This window comes from Cnephaeus nilssonii, assembly GCF_951640355.1.
Source record: "Cnephaeus nilssonii genome assembly, chromosome: 11".
NCBI lineage: Eukaryota > Metazoa > Chordata > Mammalia > Chiroptera > Vespertilionidae > Cnephaeus > Cnephaeus nilssonii.
In genome coordinates this window covers 12,572,666-12,596,453 of record NC_137082.1, presented here as the reverse complement: position 1 = coordinate 12,596,453, position 23,788 = coordinate 12,572,666, and the positions used below count along the sequence as shown (strand labels likewise).

The following is a 23,788-nucleotide window of genomic DNA, read 5'->3' as shown; positions in this document are numbered from 1 at the left end:
CATTGTGGTACATACTGATGGCAGATTCTAGGGTCAGAGTCTCCAGTTTTATTAAATATGGACACTTTCTAGCTCTGGGATCTTGGACAAGGTACTTCAACTCTCTGTTCCTGAGTACCTCATTAGGACATTGTAAGAATTAAAGAAGCTATTATTAGACACTAGAGGCCCGGTGCATGAAATTCATGCATGGGGCCAGTGGTCCCTCATCCTGGCCTGCACCCTCTCACAATCCAGGCCCCCTTGGGGGATGTCCGACTGCTAGTTTAGGCCCGATCCTGATCCTGCAGGGATTGGGCCTAAACCAGCAGTCGGGCATCCCTCTCGCAATCTGGGACCACTGGCTCCTAACCGCTCACCTGCCTGTCTGCCTGATCACCCTTAACCCCTCTGCCTGCCTGCCTGATCGCCCCTAACCCCTCTGCCTGCCTGCCTGATCGCCCCTAACCCCTCTGCCTGCCTGCCTGATCACCCCTAACCACTTGCCTGCCTGCCTGATTACCCCTAACCTACCGCAAGGCTGCCTGCCTGATCGCCCCTGATCGCCACTAACCACCTCTGCCTCGGCCCCCGCCGCCAGGGCTTTGTCCGGAAGGACGTCCGGAATGACGTCTGGAAGGTTTGTTCGGCTGTCCGGTCTAATTAGCATATTACACTTTTATTGTTATAGATTTTAATGTGTTAAATGTAGTACTGAGACCAGTGTCTGGCATACAGCAATTACTAAATAAACACTGTTATACAGGCATATGTGTCTGAGGCTATACTCACATCGGTAATCACCTATAAACAAGGTAGGTGTCTGTGGCTTTCAAAATACTAGGTGTACCAGTTAATAATGCGGATTCTTTTCACTAGATGGAGTTACACATGTTGATATATATGCGATTTGATATGTATGCTATTATGTTGTATTGACAGCAAGCTTCAAAACTTCATATGTCAAATTTGCTGCAGGTGTTGACATCATAGATATTTTTACACTTAAAAATGTCAAATTTCATGCCAAAAAAAAGAGCATTCGAGGAAAGTTATAATTCATTACTTTATTTTGAATAAAAAGTTATCTTATACTTTAGGAAGCTTATAGTGAACATGCTCCATCTCAAGATACTTGTGAATGCTGGTTTAAATGCTTTAAAAGTGATGATTTCTATGTGAAAGACAAAGAACGTCCAGGTCAACTGAAAAAGTTTGAAGACCGGATTCAAGAAACCAAGATGGCGGCATAGGTAAACACCTAAACGGCTGCCTCGCACAACAATTTCAAAACTACAACTAAAAGACAAAATGGACATCATCCAGAACCACAGGAAGGCTGGCTGAGTGGAAATTCTACAACTAGAAGGAAAGAGAAAAGCACACTGAGACTCACAGGAGCTGAGGAAGGCAGAGGTACAGAGGCGCGCGTGCACGGAGAGGGCTGGCAACTGAGTACGTGGCTGGCTTTCTCAATCGGGAGGGAGACAAAAGCACCCGACTGCTCTGAACTCCAGTTCCGGGCGAGACTCTGGGGACCCAGACTCATACAGGGAAAAACTGGATTGTCTGGCAGCGGGCGAAACTCGAGGGCGGCTTTCTCTCAGAGGTGCTTGCAGCGATTACCTCAGGACACTGAGACCCAGGGGCCTCTTAGGGCAGGGCTGACGGGAAGCCATTGCTGTGTGCTCCACCCTGAGATCCAGCCCCACGAAGACATTGTTCTTTGCTCCTCCCTAAGACTCCGCCCCATCCAAGCTGAGCATATGAATAGCGTGGTCCTTTGAATTCTAATCTTACCTAACAAACTGCAGCTGAGTCAGTGAGACCCAGAACATCCAAAAGAAGGCCCAAGGCCCCGCAGTAGCTTGCATTGCTTCACAGCTGGGCCTCATCTGGGCACCTCCAAAACCCAAACAAAGAAGAGGAACCTGCAGATTTCTCCATAGCTCCTGATGGGTGGCCTCAGGCAGAGGATAAATTAGCACCTCCTTGGAGATCCAAGAGCCAGTGTACCCAGGGGTCAGAGTAGGACCATCCAGATTACAACTCCTCAGATCCATAAGGAACACATTTTTGTCTCATAAGGGTGTCTCCAGCACAGATGTTCTCCCATCGTAGACACAGCTGATCCTCACAGCCAATTGGCCTGGAGGTCAATTCCTCCCAGTGATACCAACAACAATCAAGACTTAACTACAACAAGGCTGTGCACACAGCCCACAAAGGGGTGCAGCAAGAGTGTCCACCTCAGGTAACTGGGGAGGCTGAGCCACTGGGCCCTATAGGACACCTAGCACACAAAGCCACTCTGTCAACACAGGGAAGCAGCCAAAATGCGGAGACAAAGAAACAGGTCACAAATAGAAGAAATGGAGGAAAGCAAATGACTGGATATAGAGTTCAAAACCACGGTTATAAGGTTTTTCAAGAATTTTCTAGAAAAGGCCGATAAATTTAGTGAGACCCTCAAGGATATGAAAAAGGACCAACTAGAAATTAAGCATACACTGACTGAAATAAAAAATATTATACAGAGATCCAACAGCAGACTAGAGGATCGCAAGAATCAAGTCAAATATTTGAAATACAAAGAAGCAAAAAACACCCAACTGGAAAAGCAAAAGGAAAAAAGAATCCAAAAAGTTGAAGATAGTGTAAGGAGCCTCTGGGACAACTTCAAGCGTACCAACATCAGAATTATGGGGGTGCCATAAGAAGAGAGAGAGCAAGATACTGAAAACCTATTTGAAGAAATAATGACAGAAAACTTCCACAACCTGGTGAAAGAAATAGACTTACAAGTCCAGGAAGCATGGAGAACCCCAAACAAAAGGAATCCAAAGAGGACCACACCAAGACACATCATAATTAAAATGCCAAGAGCAAAAGACAAAGAGAGAATCTTAAAAGCAGCAAGAGCCGAAACCGGTTTGACTCAGTGGATAGAGCGTCGGCCTGCGGACTCAAGGGTCCCAGGTTCAATTCCAGTCAAGGGCATGTGCCTTGGTTGCGGGCACATCCCCAGTGGGGGTGTGCAGGAGGCAGCTGATCGATGTTTCTCTCTCATTGATGTTTCTAACTCTCTATCCCTCTCTCTTCCTCTCTGTAAAAAATGAATAAAATATATATTTTTTAAAAAAAGCAGCAAGAGAAAAACAGTTAATTACCTACAAGGGAGCACCCATACGACTGTCAGCGGATTTCTCAACAGAAACTATGCAGGCCAGAAGGGAGTGGCAAGAAATATTCAAAGTGATGAATAGCAAGAACCTACAACCAAGATTACTCTACCCAGCAAAGCTATCATTCAGAATTGAAGGGCAGATAAAGAGCTTCACAGATAAGAAAAAGCTAAAGGAGTTCATCATCACCAAACCAGGATTATATGAAATGCTGAAGGGTATTCTTTAAGAAGAGTAAGAAGAAGAAAAAGGTAAAGATAAAAATTATGAAAAACAAATACATATCTATCAACAAGTGAATCTAAAAATCAAGTGAATAAAAAATATGATGAACAGAATAAACTGGTGAATATAATAGAATCAGGGGCATAGAAAGGGAGTGGACTGACAATTCTCGGGGGGGAAAGGGGTGTGGGGGTGCGGGAAGAGACTGGACAAAAATCGTACACCTATGGATGAGGACAGTGGCGGGGTGGGTGGTAAGGGCAGAGGGTGGGGTGGGAACCAGGTGGAGGTGAGCTATGGGGGGAAAAAAAGGAACAACTGTAATAATCTGAACAATAAAGATTTATTAAATTCAAAAAATAATAATTGTTCAGGTAGGTAAAGAGCCTCTAAAACGTTTTCTAAGTAAAAATACTGAAGAACCGCCTTGGTCTGGCACCCCCGCTCACCTGCTCTACCATCCCACCGTGGCCGATGCCTGCCATGTTCCGCATTCTGCTGTCTGCTGCTAATGCCCGCCATGTTCTGCGCACGCCCCCTGGTGGTCATTGCATGTCATAGCGACTGGTTGTTCGGTTGTTCATTTTTTCCGCCATTCAGTCTATTTGCATATTAGGGTTTTATATATATAGATATGTCTTCCTGGTTAATTATCACTATGAGAAGTCTATCTTTGGTAATATTCTACTTCTAGAAGTCTTTTAATATGGCCTCTTCAGCATTCTTAGATTTATAGTATGCATGGTATGGGTTTCCCACCAATTACTTTCTTAAAATAACAGCTTTACTGACATATAATTTACATACCATGCAAATCATCCATATAACATATGCATTCTAATGGTTTTTAGTATATTTACAGAGTTGGGCAACCATTACCACAAAAAATTTTAGAACAGTTTCATCACCTCAAAAGAATTCCACATTAGCAATCACTTCCTAATTCTTTCCAACTCCTTCCCACCCCTGTTAACCATAAGTAACCACTAAATTCACTTTTCTCTATGGATTTGCCTATTCTAGACATTTTGTATAAATGGAATCATACTATATGTGGTCTCTTATGACTGGCCTCTTTCACTTAGAATAATGTTTTCAAGGTTCATCAGTGTTGTAGCATATATCAGTACAGTCATGCCATGCATCACTTAATGATGGGGATATGTTCTGAGAAATGCCTCCTGAGGTTAACTCATACAACCTAACAAAAGGAAGACAAACAATCCAATTTAAAAATGGACAAAGAACTAAATAGACACTTCTCCAAACTGGACATACAGATGGCCAAGAGACATATGAAAAGTACTCAAAGTCACTAAGCATCAGAGAGATGCAAATTAAAACTAAAATGAAGTATCACCTCCACCTGTCAGAATGGCAGCCATCAACAAATCAACCAATGACAAATGCTGGCGAGGATGTGGAGAAAAGGGAATAGTACACTGCTGGTGGAATGCAGATTGGTGCTGCAGCCACTATGGAAAACAATATGGAGTTTCCTCAAAAATTAAAAATGGAACTGCCATTTGACCAGTGATCCCACTTTTAGGAATATATCCTAAGAAGCCTAAAACACCAACCAGAAAGTATATATGCACCCCTATGTTCATAGCAGTGTTATTTACAATAGCTAAGATCTGGAAACAACCTAAGTGCCCATCAGTAGAAGAGTGGATAACAAAGCTGTGGTATATTTACACAATGGAATATTATGCATCTGTAAAAAAAGAAGGATCTCTTAACCTTTGAGACAGCAGTGGAGGGACCTGGAGAGAGTATTATGCTAAGCGAAATAAGCCAGCCAGAGAAAGATAAGTATCACATTATCTCATTCATATGTGGAACCTAATGAACAAAATAAACTGATGAATAAAACAGATCTAGAGATATAGAAGCATGGAACAGACTGTCGAATCTCAGAGGGAAGGCGGTGGGTGGGTGGGTGGGTGGGGTGGGTGGGTGGGTGGGTGGGAAGAGATCAACCAAAGAACTTGTATGCATATACTAGTATATGCATAACCCATGGACACAGACAATAGTGTGGTGAAGGCCTGGGTGTGGGGCAGGAGTGGGCTGGAAGGGGTCAATGAGGGAAAATAAGGGGAAATACTTTCAATAATAAAGTATTTACATTTTAAAAAATACATAAAATAAAATAAAAAGAAATTAATTTGGCAAAGTAGCAGGATATACAATTAATATCCAGAAATTAGTGGTATTTTTACACAACATTAATGAACTATCAGAAAGAGAAACTAAGAAAACAATCTCATTTACTATTGAAACAACAAACATTAAGTTATCTAGGAATAGACTTAATCAAGGAGGTAAAAGACCTGTCCTCCAAAAACTATAGCATATTGAGAAAAGAAATAGAGGAAGATAAAAACAAATGGGAGCATAAAGTGTGTTGGTGGATTGGAAGAATTAACATCATTACTTTTTATTAAATTTATTGGGGTGATAACATCATTAGAATGTCCATGCTACCCAAAGCAATCTACAGATTCAACACAATTCCTATTAAAATACCAATGGCATATTTCACAGATCTAGAACAAATATTCCAAAAACTTATATGGAAAAAAACAAAAAACTTATATGGAACCAAAAAAGACCTGGAATAGCCTCAACATCTTGAGGAAGAAGAACAAAGTTGGAGGGATCACAATACCGAATATCAAACTGTACTACAAAGCAATTGTAATCAAAACAGCCTAGTACTGGGGGGGGGGGGGGGGGGGGGGAAACAGGCATATAGATCAATGGAACAGAACAGAGAGCCCAGAAACCCACCCATGCCTTTATGGTCACTTAATATTCAACAAAGGAGGCAAAAGCGTACGTACAATGGAGTAAATTCAATCTAAATGGTGTTGAAAAAGTTAGATACCTGCAAAAAAAAAAAAGAAAGAAACTAGACCACAAACTTACATCAGACACAGAAATAAACTCAAAATGATAGAAGACTTAAATGTAATTGCAAAACCATCAAAATCCTAGAAGAAAATATAGGCAATAAAATCTCAGACATCTCTTATAACAGTATTTTTTCTGATATATCTCCAAGGGAACCAAACAAAAAAATAAACAACTGGGACTACATCTAAATAAAAAAATTTCGACACAGCCAAAGAAACACTGAACAAAATGAAAAGGAAACCCACTATATAGAACATATTTGCCAATGACATCTGATAAGAGGTTAATTTCCAAAATATACAAAGTACAACTCAACAAAGGGAAGACAAACAATCCAATTAAAAAATGGGGCAAGGACCTGAATAGACACTTCTCTTAAGAGGACATATAAATGGCCAAGAGACATATGAAAAAAAATGCTTAATGTCAGTAATCATGAGAGAGATGCAAATTAAAACTACAATGAGGTATCACCTCACACCTGTCAGAATGGCTACCATCAATCAATCAACAAACAAGTGCTGGCCAGGCTGTGGAGAAAAGGACCCCAGTACACCACTGGTGTAATGTAGACTGGTGCTGCCACTCTGGAAAACAGTGTGGAGTTTTCTCAGAAAATTAAAAATAGAACTGCCTTTTGACCTAGGGATCCCACTTCTGGGAATATAGCTAAGAATCCCAAAACACCAATCAGAAAAAAATATATGCACCCCTATGTTCATAGCAGCCTTATTTACAATAGCCCAGATCTGGAAACAGCCCAATTTCCCATCAGTACATGAGTAGATAAAAAACAACAACTGTGGTATCTTTACACAATGGAATACTAAGTGGATGTAAAAAGAAGGAAGTCTCACCCTTTGCAACATCATGCATGGACCTGGAGATTATTATGCTAAGCGAAATAAGCCAGTCAGCGACAGACAAATACCATATGATCTCACTTATATGTGAAATCTAATGAACAAAATAAACTGATGAACAAAACAGAAGTAGAAGCATGGATACATGGAACAACTGACAGAGGTCAGAGGTGAGGGGCTAGGGAGAACTCGATAAAAGAAGGTGAAGAGGGTAGCCAAAGAACATATATATGTATCCCATGGACACAGACCACAGAATGGTGAAGGCCAGGGAAAGGGAGTGGTGGGGGCTGGGTGGAGGTGGGCAAGGGGAGGAAATAGAGAACATCTGTAATAATGTCAACAAAAAGTATGAATTAATGAATTAATTAATGAATATGCTGATTATAATAACCAATGTAAACATTCATTTCATACATTTTTATCTCCTGGGAACTTATAAGGATTTTTCTTGGCCTGGATGTTGTACTGTTGTAGCTCGGTTGGATTGTTGTCCTGTGGCAGGTTCGATTCCTGGTCAGGGCATATGCCTAGGTTGTGGGTTCGATCCCCAATCAGTGTGTGGGAGGCAACTGATCAATGTTTCTCTCTTGCATCGATGTTCCTCTCTCTCTCTTTCTTCTTCCCCTTCCTCTCTCTCAAATCAATTTTGAGAAAACTTATAAGGATTTTTTTCCGTGGTCAAGTCTTCTTCAAGAAGCTGTCCAAAGTAATTAGCACTGATGCCTTTTTTGTCAAGCACTGAAACTCATTTAACATTCAATTTTCCCTAAAGCACAGTCACGTAATTCTTTCCTCTTTGATTTTTAAATTCTCTACTCCTCAGCACCCATGTGGTTATTGAGAAGAAGCCCTGGTTCCCTTCAGAAGTGTGTTTATGGCTAACCAAAACTATGCAGCCAGAGGGATACAGTACTCAAGCATAGGTGTTTCTGGAGCACTGCCAACAAGATGCAGTAAAAAGGGGATTTAGCCTGGGCTCCTGTTAATGGACAGGGACCAACCTGCAGAGGGTCTGCCTCGGGCTGGTCTGTGGTGTGTGGGTCCTTGACATGTAGGAAAGATTCCATAATACGAGTCCAGGTGGTTTGGGAATACATTTACTAAAGCTGGGGACAGTGAAACAAAGGAAGGAATTAGGGTAGAAGAAACAACAGGAGAGAGCTTAGGGGGTGCTCTGCTTTGGCTCCCTAGAAATGTTACAGGAAAGAACTGAGCCAAGGCAGGGCTGCTTTAGCTCCCTGGGAAGTCAGAGAAGAGGGGGCCTTGGAGACAGGATCAGGCGGTGAGTCTGGGTAGAGCTGTTGCTGCCCACTGCTCCCCTGGTTGTAAGTCTCGTGAGAACCCTTAGAATTTAGGAAGAAATAAAAAGTTCATGCCCTGCTCTAGAACGAGCCCACATTGAGTCTTTGTCCTGAGGGTATTTTATCCTTTCTATTTCTGTAGGTAGAATCTTAGGGGAGGGTTTCAGTAGACTATTCATCAACTTTCCAGGTGCATTTTTAATATGCTTATGCATTCAAATTAGTGTATTGGAGAGTTTTGGATTTTTCTTTGGTCTGTTTTATTGTTTTACTTTTATCTTAGTTCTGTCTGGCTTTAATGAGGTTTTTGTTTTTTCCCCCAACTTTATCTGTCCTTGGGTTTGACTGGCACAAATTGGGTCTTTGTTCTCTATTTTCCCAGGCCAGGGTGATTTAAGCTATGTATTTTCTGGTTAGGGAGGAGAGGTATGAACCATTTGTTCTCAAGTGTCCTTGGTTGGGGAAGATAAGGTCCTGCTATTCATAAACTGGCTGCAAGCTCTCCAAATTGTTTGGCCTGTTTAATTTTCTTGTCTCAGTTTCCCCATTCAGCTTGCCTAGGCATTTCCCTAGCTTGTTATTATCCTCCCACATTCCCATTTCATACACATAGCAGTAGACACCTAGAAAGTTGTTTGTTCCTTTTCTAATATTAAGCCACAGAGGCGAGACACAAGCTTGCATCTTTTGTTTTTCCCAAAGAGGCTGTTTTTCTGCCAAGGTCTTCTCCGGGGTTTTACATGTTTTTAACACTGTTACTTTTTAGCAATTACCTGCAAGGTTCTATCTGTCAAGAGCTATGCACAACCTTGTTCAATATGGAGAATTACCATGGAATGTCTCCCACAAAGCCTGAAAACACAGGGCCAGTGTCAGGTGAGGGATGTGCACAGCCAGAGAGCCTCGCTCACATGAATGGGACTACTCCATCCTAAGGAGCCCAGGCCCCATTGCATGTTCACTGCCATAAAACCACCCATAATGTGCTGTGTGTGGCTGGAGGAACAGAAGGAAGATCAGGATTAGGTTACAACACAGTCCGTTAAAGGGAGGAGGTGTCTGGTGTATCTTCAAATGCCACAGGAGGATCTCAGAAAGAGCTTATTTTTAAAAAGAAAGAAAAGCAAGTTTCAAAATATTATACATTTATTCATTCAACAAATATTTCCTGAGCACCCACTATGTGCCTCGCACATTCTAGGCCCGTGTGGTACTACAACAAACAATGCAGACAAATCTCTCATCTTATGGAACTTACATTCTAGTGGAGACAGACAAATACAACAAAAACACAAATTGTATTTCAGATAGTGAGAAGTGGTATGGAGAAAAATAAAACAGGGCGAGGTGGTAGAGATGGTTTATAATTTTTTTTATCCTCACCCGAGGATATTTTTCCACTGATTTTTTAAAAATATTTTTATTAATTTCAGAGAGGAAGAGAGAGATAGAAACATCAATGATGGGAGAGAATCACTAATCAGTTGCCTCCTGCATGCCCCCTACTGGGGATCGAGCCCACAACCCAGGCAAGTGCCCGTGACCAGAATCAAACCTGGGACCCTTTCAGTCCGCAGGCCGACCTGCTACCCATTGAGCCAACCCAGCTAAGGCTTTCCATTGATTTTTTATTGATTTTTTAATTTTTTTAGAAACTGTTTATTTCCAATCAACCTTATTTCCGTTCTGTTAAGAATTTGTGGAAGAACAGCTTAGGACCACTCAGTGGTTGTTGCAACCCATTCAGTAGCCTGAGCAGTGGGGGCTGCAGACCAGTCTTCAGTGGCAGGCTGAGCACTCCAGTCTTCGGTAGGAAACTGCTGAATGCGTACAGAGGGCACGTGCACGCCTTCAGACCAGTCTGCAACCTCAGGCTGAGCCGCAGTGAACTCAGGAGCAGGAGCAGGAGCAGTCCATTCACCCTGAAATTCCTCCTTGGTCACAGCCTTTTCAGCAGCGGCCTGCTCTTCCTTTTCAATCTCTTCAGGATCTCTGTAGAAGTATAGATCAGGCATGACTTCCCACGGGTGTTCACGGGAGATGGTGCCACGCATGCGCAGTACTTCCCGGGCCAGCATCCACCACATCAGACCCACTGAGTGAGCCCCCTTGTTGTTGCAAGGGATGGCAATGTCCACATAGCGCAGAGGAGAGTCTGTGTTACACAGAGCGCTGGTGGGCAGGTTAACATAAGACGCCTCTGTGAGAGGCTGGTGGTCAGCCCTGGGGTCCGTAACCACCAGAAGTCTTGGCTCCCGGAAGGCTGCCTGGACCTGGTTGGTGAAGGTTCCAGGAGTGAAGCGGCCGGCAATAGGGGTGGCTCCAGTGGCAGCAGCAAACTTCAGCACAGCTCGTGGGCCAGTGTTCCTGGACGATAGGACACTGACGTCAGCTGGGTTTTCGATGGCAGCAATGGCCCGGGCTGCCAGCAGAAGCTTCTCCCAGGTCCTCTTCAGATTGATGATGTAGATGCCATCACTTTTCCTTTTGTAGATGTACTGCTCCATTTGGAAGTCAAGGTTGGTGCCACCTAAGTGGGTTCCTGCTGCAAGGAATTTGAGGACATCCTCCTCCTTCATTTGCAGGACATCAAGGGCTCCGGACATTGTGAAAAGTTTCCCTTTAAGTTACGTGGGAACCGAGAACAACGCCGTATGGAGCCCTCCCTGGGTAGCGCGGAAAAAAAGTTCCATTGATTTTTTAGATAGAGTGGGAGAGAGAGGGAAAACAGAGAGAAACATCGAGGTGAGAAACACATCGACTGGTTGCCTCCTGCACTTGCCCCAACCAGGGCCAGGGCTGGGAAGCAGCCTGCAACTGAGGTACATGCCCTTGACCGGAATTGAACCAAACTGGCTAGGGTGACGGTTTATAATTTTAAATAGGGTGGACTGGAAAGGCCTCACTGAAAAGATGACCTTTCTTCATGTATGAAAGTGCCCTCCCCTAGTCTGCATACATGTGAATAGAGAGAAAACCACTGAAAGGACGCATTGTTCCTGTCCTGAGGACCTAAACAAGGCACCATCAAAGCCAGTCAAGTTGCCCTCAAATGATTTCAGGAGGTCTGTGAACTCAAGTATTCACGGCCTCCTTTTTAAAACCTGAAATTCCCTTAAATGGGGAGAGGGTGACTATTTAATTCCATACTACCCAAGAGAAATACCTGATGGTTTTCGAAAAGCTAGCATGCAGTGCTCCAGTGTCACCAGGTGACCACGGAAGCATATGGCTGATGACTGGGCTTTGCTCATTTACAGGAGAAAAGGTGCTTAAATTCCAAGAAGACATGGGGTCACTGAGTGAGGAGCAAAGGCGGATGGAGTTAACAGGCGAACTTCTCAAACAGCACTTACCCCAACAGATAGAGAACACAAAAAAGCTAACACATGGTGTTTCTAGCCTGTGGCTGTGGCTGCACCAATTCACAATCCCACCAACAGTACACAAGGGTTCCCTTTTCTCCATATCGTCACCAACACTTGTTTGTAGATTTATTGATTACAGCCATTCTGACAGGTGTGAGGTGATATTTCATTGGAGTTTTAATTTGCTCCTCTCTGATGATTAGCAACATTGAGCATCTTTTCATGCATCTGTTGGCCATCTGTATGTCTTCTTTGGAGAAGTGTCTATTTGGGTCCTCTGCCCATTTTATAATTGGATTATTTGTGTGTGTGCGCTCGCGTGCACGCACACTAAGATGTATGAGTTCTTTATAAATTTTGGAAATTCGCCTGTTATCTGATGTACCATTGGCAAATATCTTCCTCCATTCAGTAGGTTGTCTTTTCTTTTTATTGATAGTTTCCTTTGCTGAGCTAAAACTTTTTACTTTGATATAGTCCCATTAACTTTTTATTTTGTTTCCCTTGCCCAAGGAGATATATCAGAAAAAAATATTACTAAGAGAGATGTCTGAGATTTTACTTCCTATGTTTTCTTCTAGGATTTTTATGGTATTAAGTCTTACATTTAAGTGTTTAATCCATTTTGAGCTTATTCTTACATATGGGGTTAAAAAAGTGATGTAGTTTCATTTTTTTTGCAGGTATCTCCCCAGTTTCCCCAATACCATTTATTGAACAGACTATCTCTACCCCACTGTATATTCTTGCCTTCTTTGTCATAGACTAATTGACAACATAGGTATGGATTTATTTCTGAGCTCCCTATTCTATTCCATTGATCTATGTGTCTGCTTATGCCATTACCATGCTGCTTTGATTACTATAGCCTTGTAGTACAGATTGATAACAGGTAGCATGATACCTCCAAATTTGTTCTTCTTTCTCATAATTGCTGTGGTGCCCTAGTCTGTGTGGCTCAGGTGGCTGAAGCATCATCCTGTACACCAAAAGGTCCTGGGTTCAATTCCCAGTCAGTGTACATACCTAGGTTGTGGGTTCGATCCCCAGTCGGACCATGTATGGGAGACAATTGATTTATATATCTCTCTTTCTCCCTTCTTCTCTTTAAAATCAGTAGACATACCCTCAAGTAAGGATTTACAAAAGAAAAAGAAAAAGAGCCCAGCCAGCATGGCTCAGTAGTTGAGCATCGACCTATGGACCAGGAGTTCACGGTTCAGTTCCCAGTCAGGGCACATGCCCAGGTTGCGGGCTCGATCCCCAGTGTGGGGCATGCAGGAGGCAGCTGATCAATGATTCTCTCTCATCATTGATGTTTCTATTTCTCCCTCTCCCTTCCTCTCTGAAATCAATAAAAATATTTTTAATTAAAAATATTATTTAGCCGTAGCCAGTTTGGCTCAGTGGATAGAGCGTCAGCCTGCGGACTGAAGGGTCCCAGGTTCAATTCCGGTCAAGGGCATGTACCTTGGTTGCAGGCACATCCCCAGTAGGGGGTGTGGAGGAGGCAGCTGATCGCTGTTTCTCTCTCATCGATGTTTCTAACTCTCTATCCCTCTCCCTTCCTCTCTGTAAAAAATCAATAAAATACATTTTTAAAAATATTTTTTAAAAGATTGCTGTGGCTATTCATTGTCTTTTATGGTTTCATATAAAATTTAGGATTATTTGTTACAAATAGTTTTGGGTTTTTTGTTTCCCATGAATAACTGAATCCAAATGTTACATAAAATGTCCAGGGGCTGAGAGACTGGAGAGAGGCAAACAACTTCAGGACATTAAGCGTTTATTAAAGCAAGGTACATACAAGGCTTGTTCTGGGCAGCACCCATAGGGACGGGATACCCTCCATGCCTTTCTTCCCTCAAGCTCTGTGCTTGAATCTCCTAAACTGTAAAAGGTGTGAATGATCAAAGGGATCAGGAACAATAAGGCTCTGGTGCCAGAACTTGTTAACATGGAGGATGACTTGCCCCAGTGAGAGAGAACTAATGGGAATTCTGTGATTAGCCTTGGGCTGATCATATTCCAGAGCTCACCAGGGGAAGAAGGGTCAGGGTCAAAGGTCCGGGTTTTCACAGATGTCAAGATGGTGAATTCACTTTAATATGGAGCCACTTACGTTCCACACAGCAGAATATGAGAAAATGTCTCTTGTAGCTCTAAACTACAGTAAACCAGAAAGGCCTAATGTTATGTAAGAATTTTATATTAGTAAATATAATTGTAAGGGAAAAAGCAATTAACTAGAGTAGTACCCAAAGTTAAAAAGCAAAACTTCAACCAAATATTCCATATCTCAATCCATTTCTATCCATCTATTTGGAAAATACCAAGACACTCTGTTCGCCAGAACCATGGTGTAAGCTTTGTTTCATGTTGGCTTTAAAGATAGTAAGAGAAGCCCAGTTGGCTTGGCTCAGTGGTTGAGCATCGACCCATGAACCAGGAGGTTGCAGTTCAATTCCTGGTCAGGGCACATGCCCGGGTTGCAAGCTCAATCCACAGTAGGGGGATTGAGCTTGCAACCCGGGCATGTGATAAATACAGTGAGCTTTTTCTTATTGGTGGAGGTATTTAGATTGCAGGAGGCAGCTAGCTGATCAAGGATTCTCTCTCATCATTGATGTTTCTGTCTCTCCCTCTGCCTTCCTCTCTAAAATCAATAAAAATATATTTAAAAAGAAAGAAAGAATAAAGTGGCACAGCCTATAAAATATATCTAGAAAACTCTAAGAACAATTCACTCCTTTCTTATTATTATCCCAAATTTCATCTGAATTCCAGACATGCAAATAGGAGCCTAAAGGCACATCACACACTGTTAGTCTTCTTAACTCTCACTATATATTTAAAAGTCCACAGATTCCAAAAAGGTACTGAATATTTGGGTTTTCTACTTCTAGAGGATGAGCCCATGTGAAGGTCAGTGTCAACACCAAGAACTCAATGGTCCTAAAAAGCACATTCAGAATTGCCTAGAATTAATCATCTTGAATGTAGAAAAAATAAGGCAGTCCAAGAAACTAGGCCATGGGGAAATCGCTGTATTTTGCTATTACAGTTAGTTGAAGTCCATGCCAAACAAAATAAACTATAATAATATATTACAATCCTGGACTGATGCAAAGTTTCCTCTGAGTCAAATGGGACTAGAGAGTACTAAAAACACTTAGGAAAGAACCATTTCCAACCTGACAGAGTGGTGTTCAAGATCTAATGAGACTTGATACACTACAACAGAAGTTTCAAACACTGCAGTGACTGGTGACAGGAAAATCAGGCCACCACAAGTTCTATAAAACGTGCCTGTTCCTGGTGGTCCCTGCAAATATCAAAGGTGAAGAAACCAGATGAAGCGATGCTGTCTTTTCCCCTATATAACCCATCCCCTGGAAGCCATCAAGGACCCAGGCCTTTAGCATTAGCCTACCTGTATCTCCAAACAAGGACCACTTCCTAACAATAAACCCTTACTTTCTTTGCTGCAAACTCCTGTTCATGTCTTATTGGACTTCGATAGACCTCATTAGTCTGGTAACACCATCCCATCTCCCTTATGAACACCTGCACAGTTTCCCACACTCCTTCCACAAGGACATTCTGGAATCGGCACTGGCTAAAAATCATGTTTCACCTGAGACAGGAAACACAGAGGAAGAGCATTTGGGGGTTGATGGAGGTAAAAATAGAAATTCGGTCTAAAATATGTTGAGTTTGAGATATCTATGAAGCATGGCAGTGGGGATGAGCAAAGGGAGCTGGATATCTGGTCTGTAGCTTAGATGAGAGCATAAGGGACTGAAAATTTTTATAGATGAAGCTACTCAAAGAACTGTCTGCCCCCCACCCCCCCACCACCACCTCTTCGGACAACAAAGCCAAAGAAAATACCACATTTCATAAATCCAAAATGCCACTGATTCTAAAACAAATGACTAAAAAAGAAAAACTGCTGTCAAAATCTGACACAATGCTAAGAGTACTAATTTAAAAATGTATCCCAAATCTGAAGATGTTTATAAGATAACAAAAAAAGATGCACCTTAGAATAGATAAAATACAGTGAGCTTTTTCTTATTGGTAGGAGGTATTTAGATTGCAGTGAATATAGGGTGGACATTTGTTTTTGTAAATTTTTATTCTGAAAAATATTGAAATTTATAGAAAAGTTGTAAGAACAGTATGAAGGATTCTTGAATACCCTTTTTACCCAGCTAGTTTCTCCAAATAACTGTTTTCATTTTGACCCACTTATCATGTCTATTTCATCATTTTCTCTCCCCTTCTTTCCCTCAGTTTCAGATTGTTTCAGACTTTGTGCCCTCTTATCCCTAAATACTTCAGTATGTATTTACTAAATTCAAGGACACAGTCACAGTACAATGATCAAAATATGGCACTGATGCAATACTACTCTCTAATCTGTGGCAGGATAGTAAGAAACTAGGGAAATTCCTGGGCACGTGGAATGGGGAAACTGAGACAAGAAAATTAAACAAGGCCAAACAGTTTGGGCAGCTTGCAACCAGCTTGTGAATTGCAAGACGTTATCTTCCCCAACCAAGGACACTTGAGAACAAATGGTTTATACCGTCCTCCTTAACCAGAGAATACATAGCTTGAATCACCCTGGCCTGGGAAAATAGAGAACAAAAACCCCAATTAATGCCATTTGTGCCAGCTGAACTCAAGGACAGATAATGTCTGGGGGACAAATAACAAAAACCCCAAAAGCATTTGGATGGTATCACTTGAGTGGGGAATGTTAGGCAGGAAAGAGAGTTGCTAGGGCAGGAGGGGGGGGAGGGGGGAAGTAGAGGGGCAGTTTATCTTATACACTAAACAAAGAAGTCAGCAGTCTTGGGACTTGCCAAGATAAAAGAAGAAACAAGACCAGAATTCCACTTTTACCAATTTTATTCAACATAGTATTGAAAGTCGTAGCCACTGCAATCAGATTTTTTTTAAAAAGCAAAGGCATCCAAATTTGAAAGAAGTAAATCTTATTATTTGCAGATAACATACCATATATAGAAACCTTAAATATTCCACAAAAATACACACGCCAGAATTAATGAATTCAGTAAAGTTGCATGACAGAAAATTAATATTCAGAAATTAGTTTCATTTTTATACACCAATAATGAAATATCAGGAAGAGAAATTAAGAAAACAATTCCATTTACAATTGCATGAAAAAGAATAAATCTGCCCTAGCCGGTTTGGCTCAGTGGCTAGAGCATAGGCCTGTAGACTGAAGCAGGTCCTGGGTTCGATTGCTGTCAAGGGCACACGCCCGGGTTGTGGGCTCGATCCCCAGTAGGGGGCATGCAGGAGGCAGCCAATCAATGATTCTCTCTCATCATTGTTTCTATCTCTCCCTCTCCCTTTCTGAAATCAATAAAAAGATATATATTTTAAAAAAAGAATAAATCTAACCAAGGAGGTAAAAGACCTGTACTCAAAAAAACTATAAAACACTGAAGAAAGAAACTGAAGATACAAATAAATGGAAAGATATTCCATACTCATGCAAAGGAAGAATTAACATCATCAGAATGTCTATACTACCCAAAGTAATTTACATATTCAATGCAAAATGTACCAAAATATCAATATAATATAATACTGTATGGTATATTTCACAGGACTAGAAAAAATAATCTTAAAATTCATATAGATCCACAAAAGACCCCAAATAGCAAAAGCAATATTGGGGGGGGGGGGAGAACAAAGTTAATTTATCATATTATCTTATATCAAATTATACCTATGATAATCAAAGACTATGATAATCAAAACAGTATGGTGCTGGCATAAAAACAGACATCTAGATCAATGGAACGAAACAGAGAGCCTAGAAATAAATCCATGCCTACATACACAATTAATCTATGACAGAGGAGGCAAGACTATACAACGGGATGAAGACAGACTCTTCAATAAAAGGTGTTAGGAAAACTGGACAGACATGCAAAATGATACCAGACCACTCCATATACAAAAATAAACTCATAATGAATCAAAGACTTAAATGGAAGACCTAAAACTATAAAACTTCTAGAAGAAAACATAGGCAGCAAACTTTTTGACATTACTCTTTGTAATATTTTTGGATATGTCTCCTTGGGCAAGGGAAAGAAAAGAAAAATTAAAAAATGGGAGTACATCAAACTAAAATGTTTTTGCACAGCAAAGGAAACTATCATCAAAAGAAAAAAAACACAAAAATAAATAAATACATAAGTAAGTAAATAGAAAACCTACTGAATGGGAGAATATATTCGCTAAGGGGTTAATATCCAAAATTTATAAAGAACTCATACATCTTAACACTAAAATAACAAACAATCCAATTACAAAATGGGCAGAGGACTGAATAAACACTTCTCCAAAGAGGACATAGAGATGGCCAACACATGAAAAGATGCTCAATGTCACTAATCATCAGAGAAATGCAAATTAAAACCACAATGAGATATCACCTCACACCTGTCAGAATGGCTATCATCAATAAATCAATAAACAAAAAGTGCTGGTGAGGATATATAGAAAAAAGTACCCTCATGCACTGTTGGTGGGAATGCAGACGGGTGTATCCGCTATGGAAAATAGTATGGGGGTTCCGCAAAAAAATTAAAAATAGAACTACCATATGACCCTGAAATTCCACTTCTGGGTATTAACCTGAAGAAATCCAAAACATTAATTCAAAAAGATATATGCACCCTTATGTTCATTGCAGCCTTATTTATAACTAGAGGTCCGATGCATGAAATTTGGGCACGGGTAGGGTCCCTAGGCCTGGACAGTGATCAGGGCTGATTAGGTTCCCCGCCTCCCCTCCTCCTCCTTACCTCGCTCCCTCAGTGCCCCACCACCACCTCCACTGGTTGCCCACCATGTTCCGCGTCGCCCCCTGGTGGTCAGCGCATGTCATAGCAAGCAATTGAACTCCTGTTCTCCCTGTCAAACCTCTGAGGGAACACTTTGCATATTAGCCTTTTATATATATAGATAACCAAGATATGGAAGCAACCTAGATGTCCATCAATAGATGAATTGATAAAGATTATATGAGGCACGCATACAATGGAATATTACTCAGCCATAAAAGGAATGAAATTTTACCATTTGCAACAACATGGATGGAACCAGAGGGTATTATGCTAAGTAAAATAAGATAAAGACAAATACCGTATCATTTCACTTATATAAGGAATCTGAAAAATAAAAAAAAATGAACAATCAAAACAGAAATAAACTCATAGGTACAGAGAACAAACTGACGGTCACCAGATGGGTGAGAAGTTGAGGAGGGAATGGGTGAAAAGGTGAAAGGGATCAAGAGGTACAAATTGCCACTTATGAAAATAGTCACGGGGATGTAAAGTACAGCATAAGGAATATAGTCAGTAATATTGCAATAGTGTCAGACGGGTATTGCAATAGTGTCAGATGGGTACGAGACTTATTGGGGAGATCACTTCCCCAATAGTCATGTAAATATTTAATCACTATGTTGTACACCTGAAGCTAATATAATACTGTATGTCAACTATACTTGAAAAATGTGTTTTTTTAAAGGGAGAGCTACAAAAGCCAAACCTCCCTCTCGTTCCACCTGTGAGTGAGACAGCTGCCACCAATCTGACACTATGCAGAAGAGGAGCAATTTCGGCCCCCCAACCGCTGGTTCAGCCAGGGAAACAACCAGGACCTCTATTTGTTTAATCTGAGAGTAGGTATTCCATCACTGGCAGCTAAAAACATACTAACTGATGGACATCCACAAATGTAAAATTCCTTACTGGAACCCTGAAAATCTAGAAACTGTGGAGAATGATTTCCTTTCAGATCTTTAACAATAACAAAAAATGATGACCCCTCTGAGAAACTCCAACACACCAAAATCTTAACTTAGTAAACAAAGCAGATCTCCAAATAAGGTAACTGAATTAAAAGAGTATTGCTCATAACACAAAAAGATTTGTCAGTTTTGCCTAATGAAATACAAAATAACAGTCTATGCACAAAAACTGGTATATGCCAGAGCTTCTCAAATTTGAGTGCATCAGAATTACCTGGAGGACTTTGGTTTATTTGACAAATGATTTCAACTGAAAGCAGACAATGAATCAGACTGAGAAGCTAGAAGTCATTTTATCCCTAAAGCCTAGAGGACAATCCAGGATTGAGAGAGACAAAGAAATAGGCAGCACCAGAGGCATGCTCCAACTTTTGTGAAAAGAAGATGAAAATAGAGAACATGCTCCATAAGACATCTCTGCCCGTGGTTCAGACAACAGTCAGAATCCTTAGGTGGGGCACTCTCACCAGGAGGCTCAACTTGATCCCAAAGATGGGGAAGCAAAAACCTTCTGCTAGCCCCACCCTCCAAATAGCTCCAGGTCGTCTGACCCAAAGTTTTGGCCTCTTGCTTGTGATTAACAAAATCTCTGGCCTTGAGCCTGAATTCCTAATTTGTACTTGAAACCAAGGACTGAGCTAAACCCAAATCTAGAGTCCAGTTATGGCCACTGCCATGCAACCTTTACGGAGTGACTATGGAATTTGGACAACAAGGAAGGGGCCATGGCACTGGAAATGCCTTTCCAGGCTGGAGGGCGCCGTTCCCTCTAGTCAGGAGGGAGGCCAGGACACTGTGTTTTGGCCCCTTTTTCTAGACCTTTCTTGAGCCGGGGAAGAAAAGATAACTAGCAACCACCTGTTTATGGCAAAACCCAAACCTAAGTGTCCAAAGTGGAAAGAATGTGATCAGAGGGACCTCTCAGATGCCCCAAGTCTCAAATGTCACATGTTTCATCTTCAAAGAAAAAATAAAATAAAATGACTAGTATACAAAGTCAATCACCGTAAAAGGGCAAGATCTATCCCTAACCGGTTTGGCTCAGTGGATAGAGCGTCAGCCTGTGGACTGAAAGGTCCCGGGTTCGATTCCGATCGAGGGCATGTACCTTGGTTGTGGGCACATCCCCAGTGGAGGAAGTGCAGGAGGCAGCTGATCGATGTTTCTCTCTCATCGATGTTTCTCTCTATCCCTCTCCCTTCTTCTCTGTAAAAAATCAATAAAATATATATTTTTTAAAAAGGGCAAGATCTAAATACCTTGAATACTTATGGTTAATATACTTTGCAATTCTTTTGTTACTCTATTGTCCACCACCAAGCATTCTTAAGGACTCAGAACAAAGGATGCACTAACACTAGGGATTTACAAATGCTGTTAGCAAATGACTATGTCAGTTCACCACACCCGAGGGAAATGATTTAGGGAAAATAGTATTCTATCAAAGTTTATGAACTCCTCATTTTAAAAAAATGTAAAGCCTAACTTTTCCTCCATAAAGTGTTCTCTTTCTAATTTGATGGTATTAAATTTTAACTGAAGTTCAAGGTCTTTGGAAAAGGCTATTTGCTCATTCTGCAAAAATGATTATCCTCTAATTTTTATTGAATATGAACTATAATTAAACACATACACCTTTGTGGCAAAACAGCTTTGGTTTGCCAATAGAGACCAGTTAAATTTGTAATATTTTAAACCACTAGAATGATTTGTAAATCAAACAACAGGGGCACCACGGTGGTAGCCTGCTGCTCTAACTGCCTTAGCATTTCTCTTTTAATATACACATACTTTTAAATATATATATATATATACACACACACACACACTCTTGCACAAAGCTATTAAAACTGTGAGGCTGCTGATAGTGCTGTTTTTAATTGCCCAGTTTTAACTATCATTAATTTTTTTTAATCTTCTTTTAAAAATATGCAAAGTCCAATGTGAAAAACCTGGAATCCACAGCAAAAGCCTCTAAGAAGAAAGTCACCATCAACTCATACCCTTCCCTCCTAGTAACAGTGTTGGTGGTGGGGCCTCTGAGCCTTCTCCAAGCCATCACAGTTCTCCGGGGACCGCCCTCCCCTGCCTCCCTGTTCCATAGCTTGGCCTAAGTCTCCTAGAGCAAAAGGGAACCAAATGACCCTACTTCACCTCCATCCGGTGCAAACTCACAGACCTACAGGGAGCTCCTAACAACGCCCCGGGGCATATCTATGAGAGAAACATCTAAAGAGATTGAAAAGACTCCTCCTACGCGGCCTTAGTGGTGAGGAAAGGGGCGATTCTGTCAAACATCTAGTACAATAGATAAAACGCACTTTTCTGCCCCAGAGAGCGGCTTCTTATTTCAAATAGTTTTTCAAAGTGCAAAATCCTAACACAAGAAAAGGAAACAGGTACATCCTAAAGAAGTTGTTCTAGTAGTATAGTAGTGGAATGCAATCTTATTTACAGGAGATTATTCTATCGAATAATTCGACTTGTCTGAGGATTGGGGCGCTCGCGTTTTGCAGGTGACCCGGGGAGCCTGCAGGATTGGAGGTGGCAGGGGTAGGATTGGCAAAGGAGGACCTGGTCACCGGCAGCGGCGCATCTGGGGAGCAAAGAGGCTGCAGACACCCACCTAGGCCAGGGCTCCCCTCCACGCTCCCAATGAAAACACTGGCTTCGCCCCATCCCGGGTCGCACACCGGGAGGTGAGTGTCCACTTCGGCAAAGGAGCCGGGACACTGTAAACTCCGCTCACAGGGGCACCGACACTTCAGAAACGGCCGCATCGTAGGATCTGGTTCAGAAAGGCTGGCCACGCAGCCGGCCTCCCGCAGGACACGGCATTCTAAGGTGACCCACCCCAGCCCGCTACGGTGTCGGGAAAAGCGGGCGGGACGCCGGGTCACACTTACCGAACCTGTAGCCCCTACACCCGGAGCGCGGGGAAGACGCGGACCCCACGCGGCGGCAGCCCCCGAGCGCCGAGGTGAGGGGCGGGGCGCAGGAGAACCGCAGGTTTGCACCCCGTCTCCGCTCCGTCCAGAGTCGCGGGCACCTACACTTTCGTCCCACCTGCTGACTTCCAGGCTCCGCGGCCCCCACAGAGGAGCGCCCGGTCCCCGCCGGCACCCCGGTCCCTGCCCGCACCCCGGTCCCGGCCCGCACGTGCGCTCCGCAGGCCGCCCCGGCCCCGCTCACCTGGGCAGCGGGGGATCCACCGTCTCCGCCCGCGCGCGGGTCCCAGGGACGCGGCCCAAGGGCACTGGGCAGGCCCGCGGCTCCCGCCCGCGTCCGCCCGCCGCTCTTTGTGTCAGGAGGTCCAGATGCGGCGCTTCCCTGGGCCACCAGGCGCCGCCCCCTGGTCCTCGGCGCCGGGACCGCAGGCCAAACCAGGAGCCAGGCGGAGCGGGGAGCGGGCCAGGCGGGGCGGGACCGGAAGTGCGCGGGGCGGGGCGGGGCGGGGCGATCAGTCCCCGGGGACCCGGCATGGAGTGTGCAGTGGTGTGTGTTGCTGCCCGTGTGGACCGAGGCTCCTCCACCGCCTCTGGGGTATTTCTGGAAAGTATGAGCCTCAGGTGTGAGCCGCTGGCCGACCCCGCTGATCCCTGGGGGATCTGGTTCTTGGTCTAGCATCCTCTTCTGGAAACAACTGGAGGCCGACTAGGCAATAGTAATAACTCAAATTCACAGTGGAGGAAGCTGGGAGACATAAAACCTCTGGTTACTATCTTTCCATCATTTATACAATCAAGAAATTTTTATTAAGAAAAAATTTTCATTTAGAAAAAATTCTCACTGCTAGAAATTGTCCCAGGGGCCGAGAATACAGCAGTCACAATTGGGGGTGGGGGAACAGGGGCAACAACAACAAAATCCCTGCCCCTTTGGAATTTACAGCTGGAAAACAATTTAAAAACTTAAATATTATAAATGTTAGGTAGTTACAAATGCTGAAGTGGAGCAATGTAAGCGACAGGCATAGAGAACAGGAGGTTGGCCAGGGAAGGTCAGTGGGGAGGTGACATTTTAAGGGAAGGCCAAAAGGAAGCAAGGGAAAGAGACAGGCAGACAT

General features: G+C 42.6%; 2 protein-coding genes across 3 annotated transcripts in view; both read right to left on the bottom strand.

The window, feature by feature from the left end:
• The window catches only part of NINL (ninein like), a 103,198-nt gene extending 80,095 nt beyond the window's left edge, over window positions 1–23,103 (bottom strand). For both annotated transcript variants that reach the window (XM_079783897.1, XM_079783898.1), the window contains exon 1: window positions 22,915–23,103. The gene's annotated coding sequence lies outside the window, so the exon portion shown is untranslated. The remainder of the gene's footprint in view (window positions 1–22,914) is intronic.
• LOC307106865 (small ribosomal subunit protein uS2-like) lies at window positions 10,158–14,336 on the bottom strand. Its single transcript, XM_079783597.1, has one exon. The coding sequence runs from the start codon at window positions 11,082–11,084 to the stop codon at window positions 10,191–10,193; it is 894 nt and encodes a 297-aa protein (XP_079639723.1). The 5' UTR covers window positions 11,085–14,336; the 3' UTR covers window positions 10,158–10,190.
• Window positions 23,104–23,788: the final 685 nt, after the last annotated feature.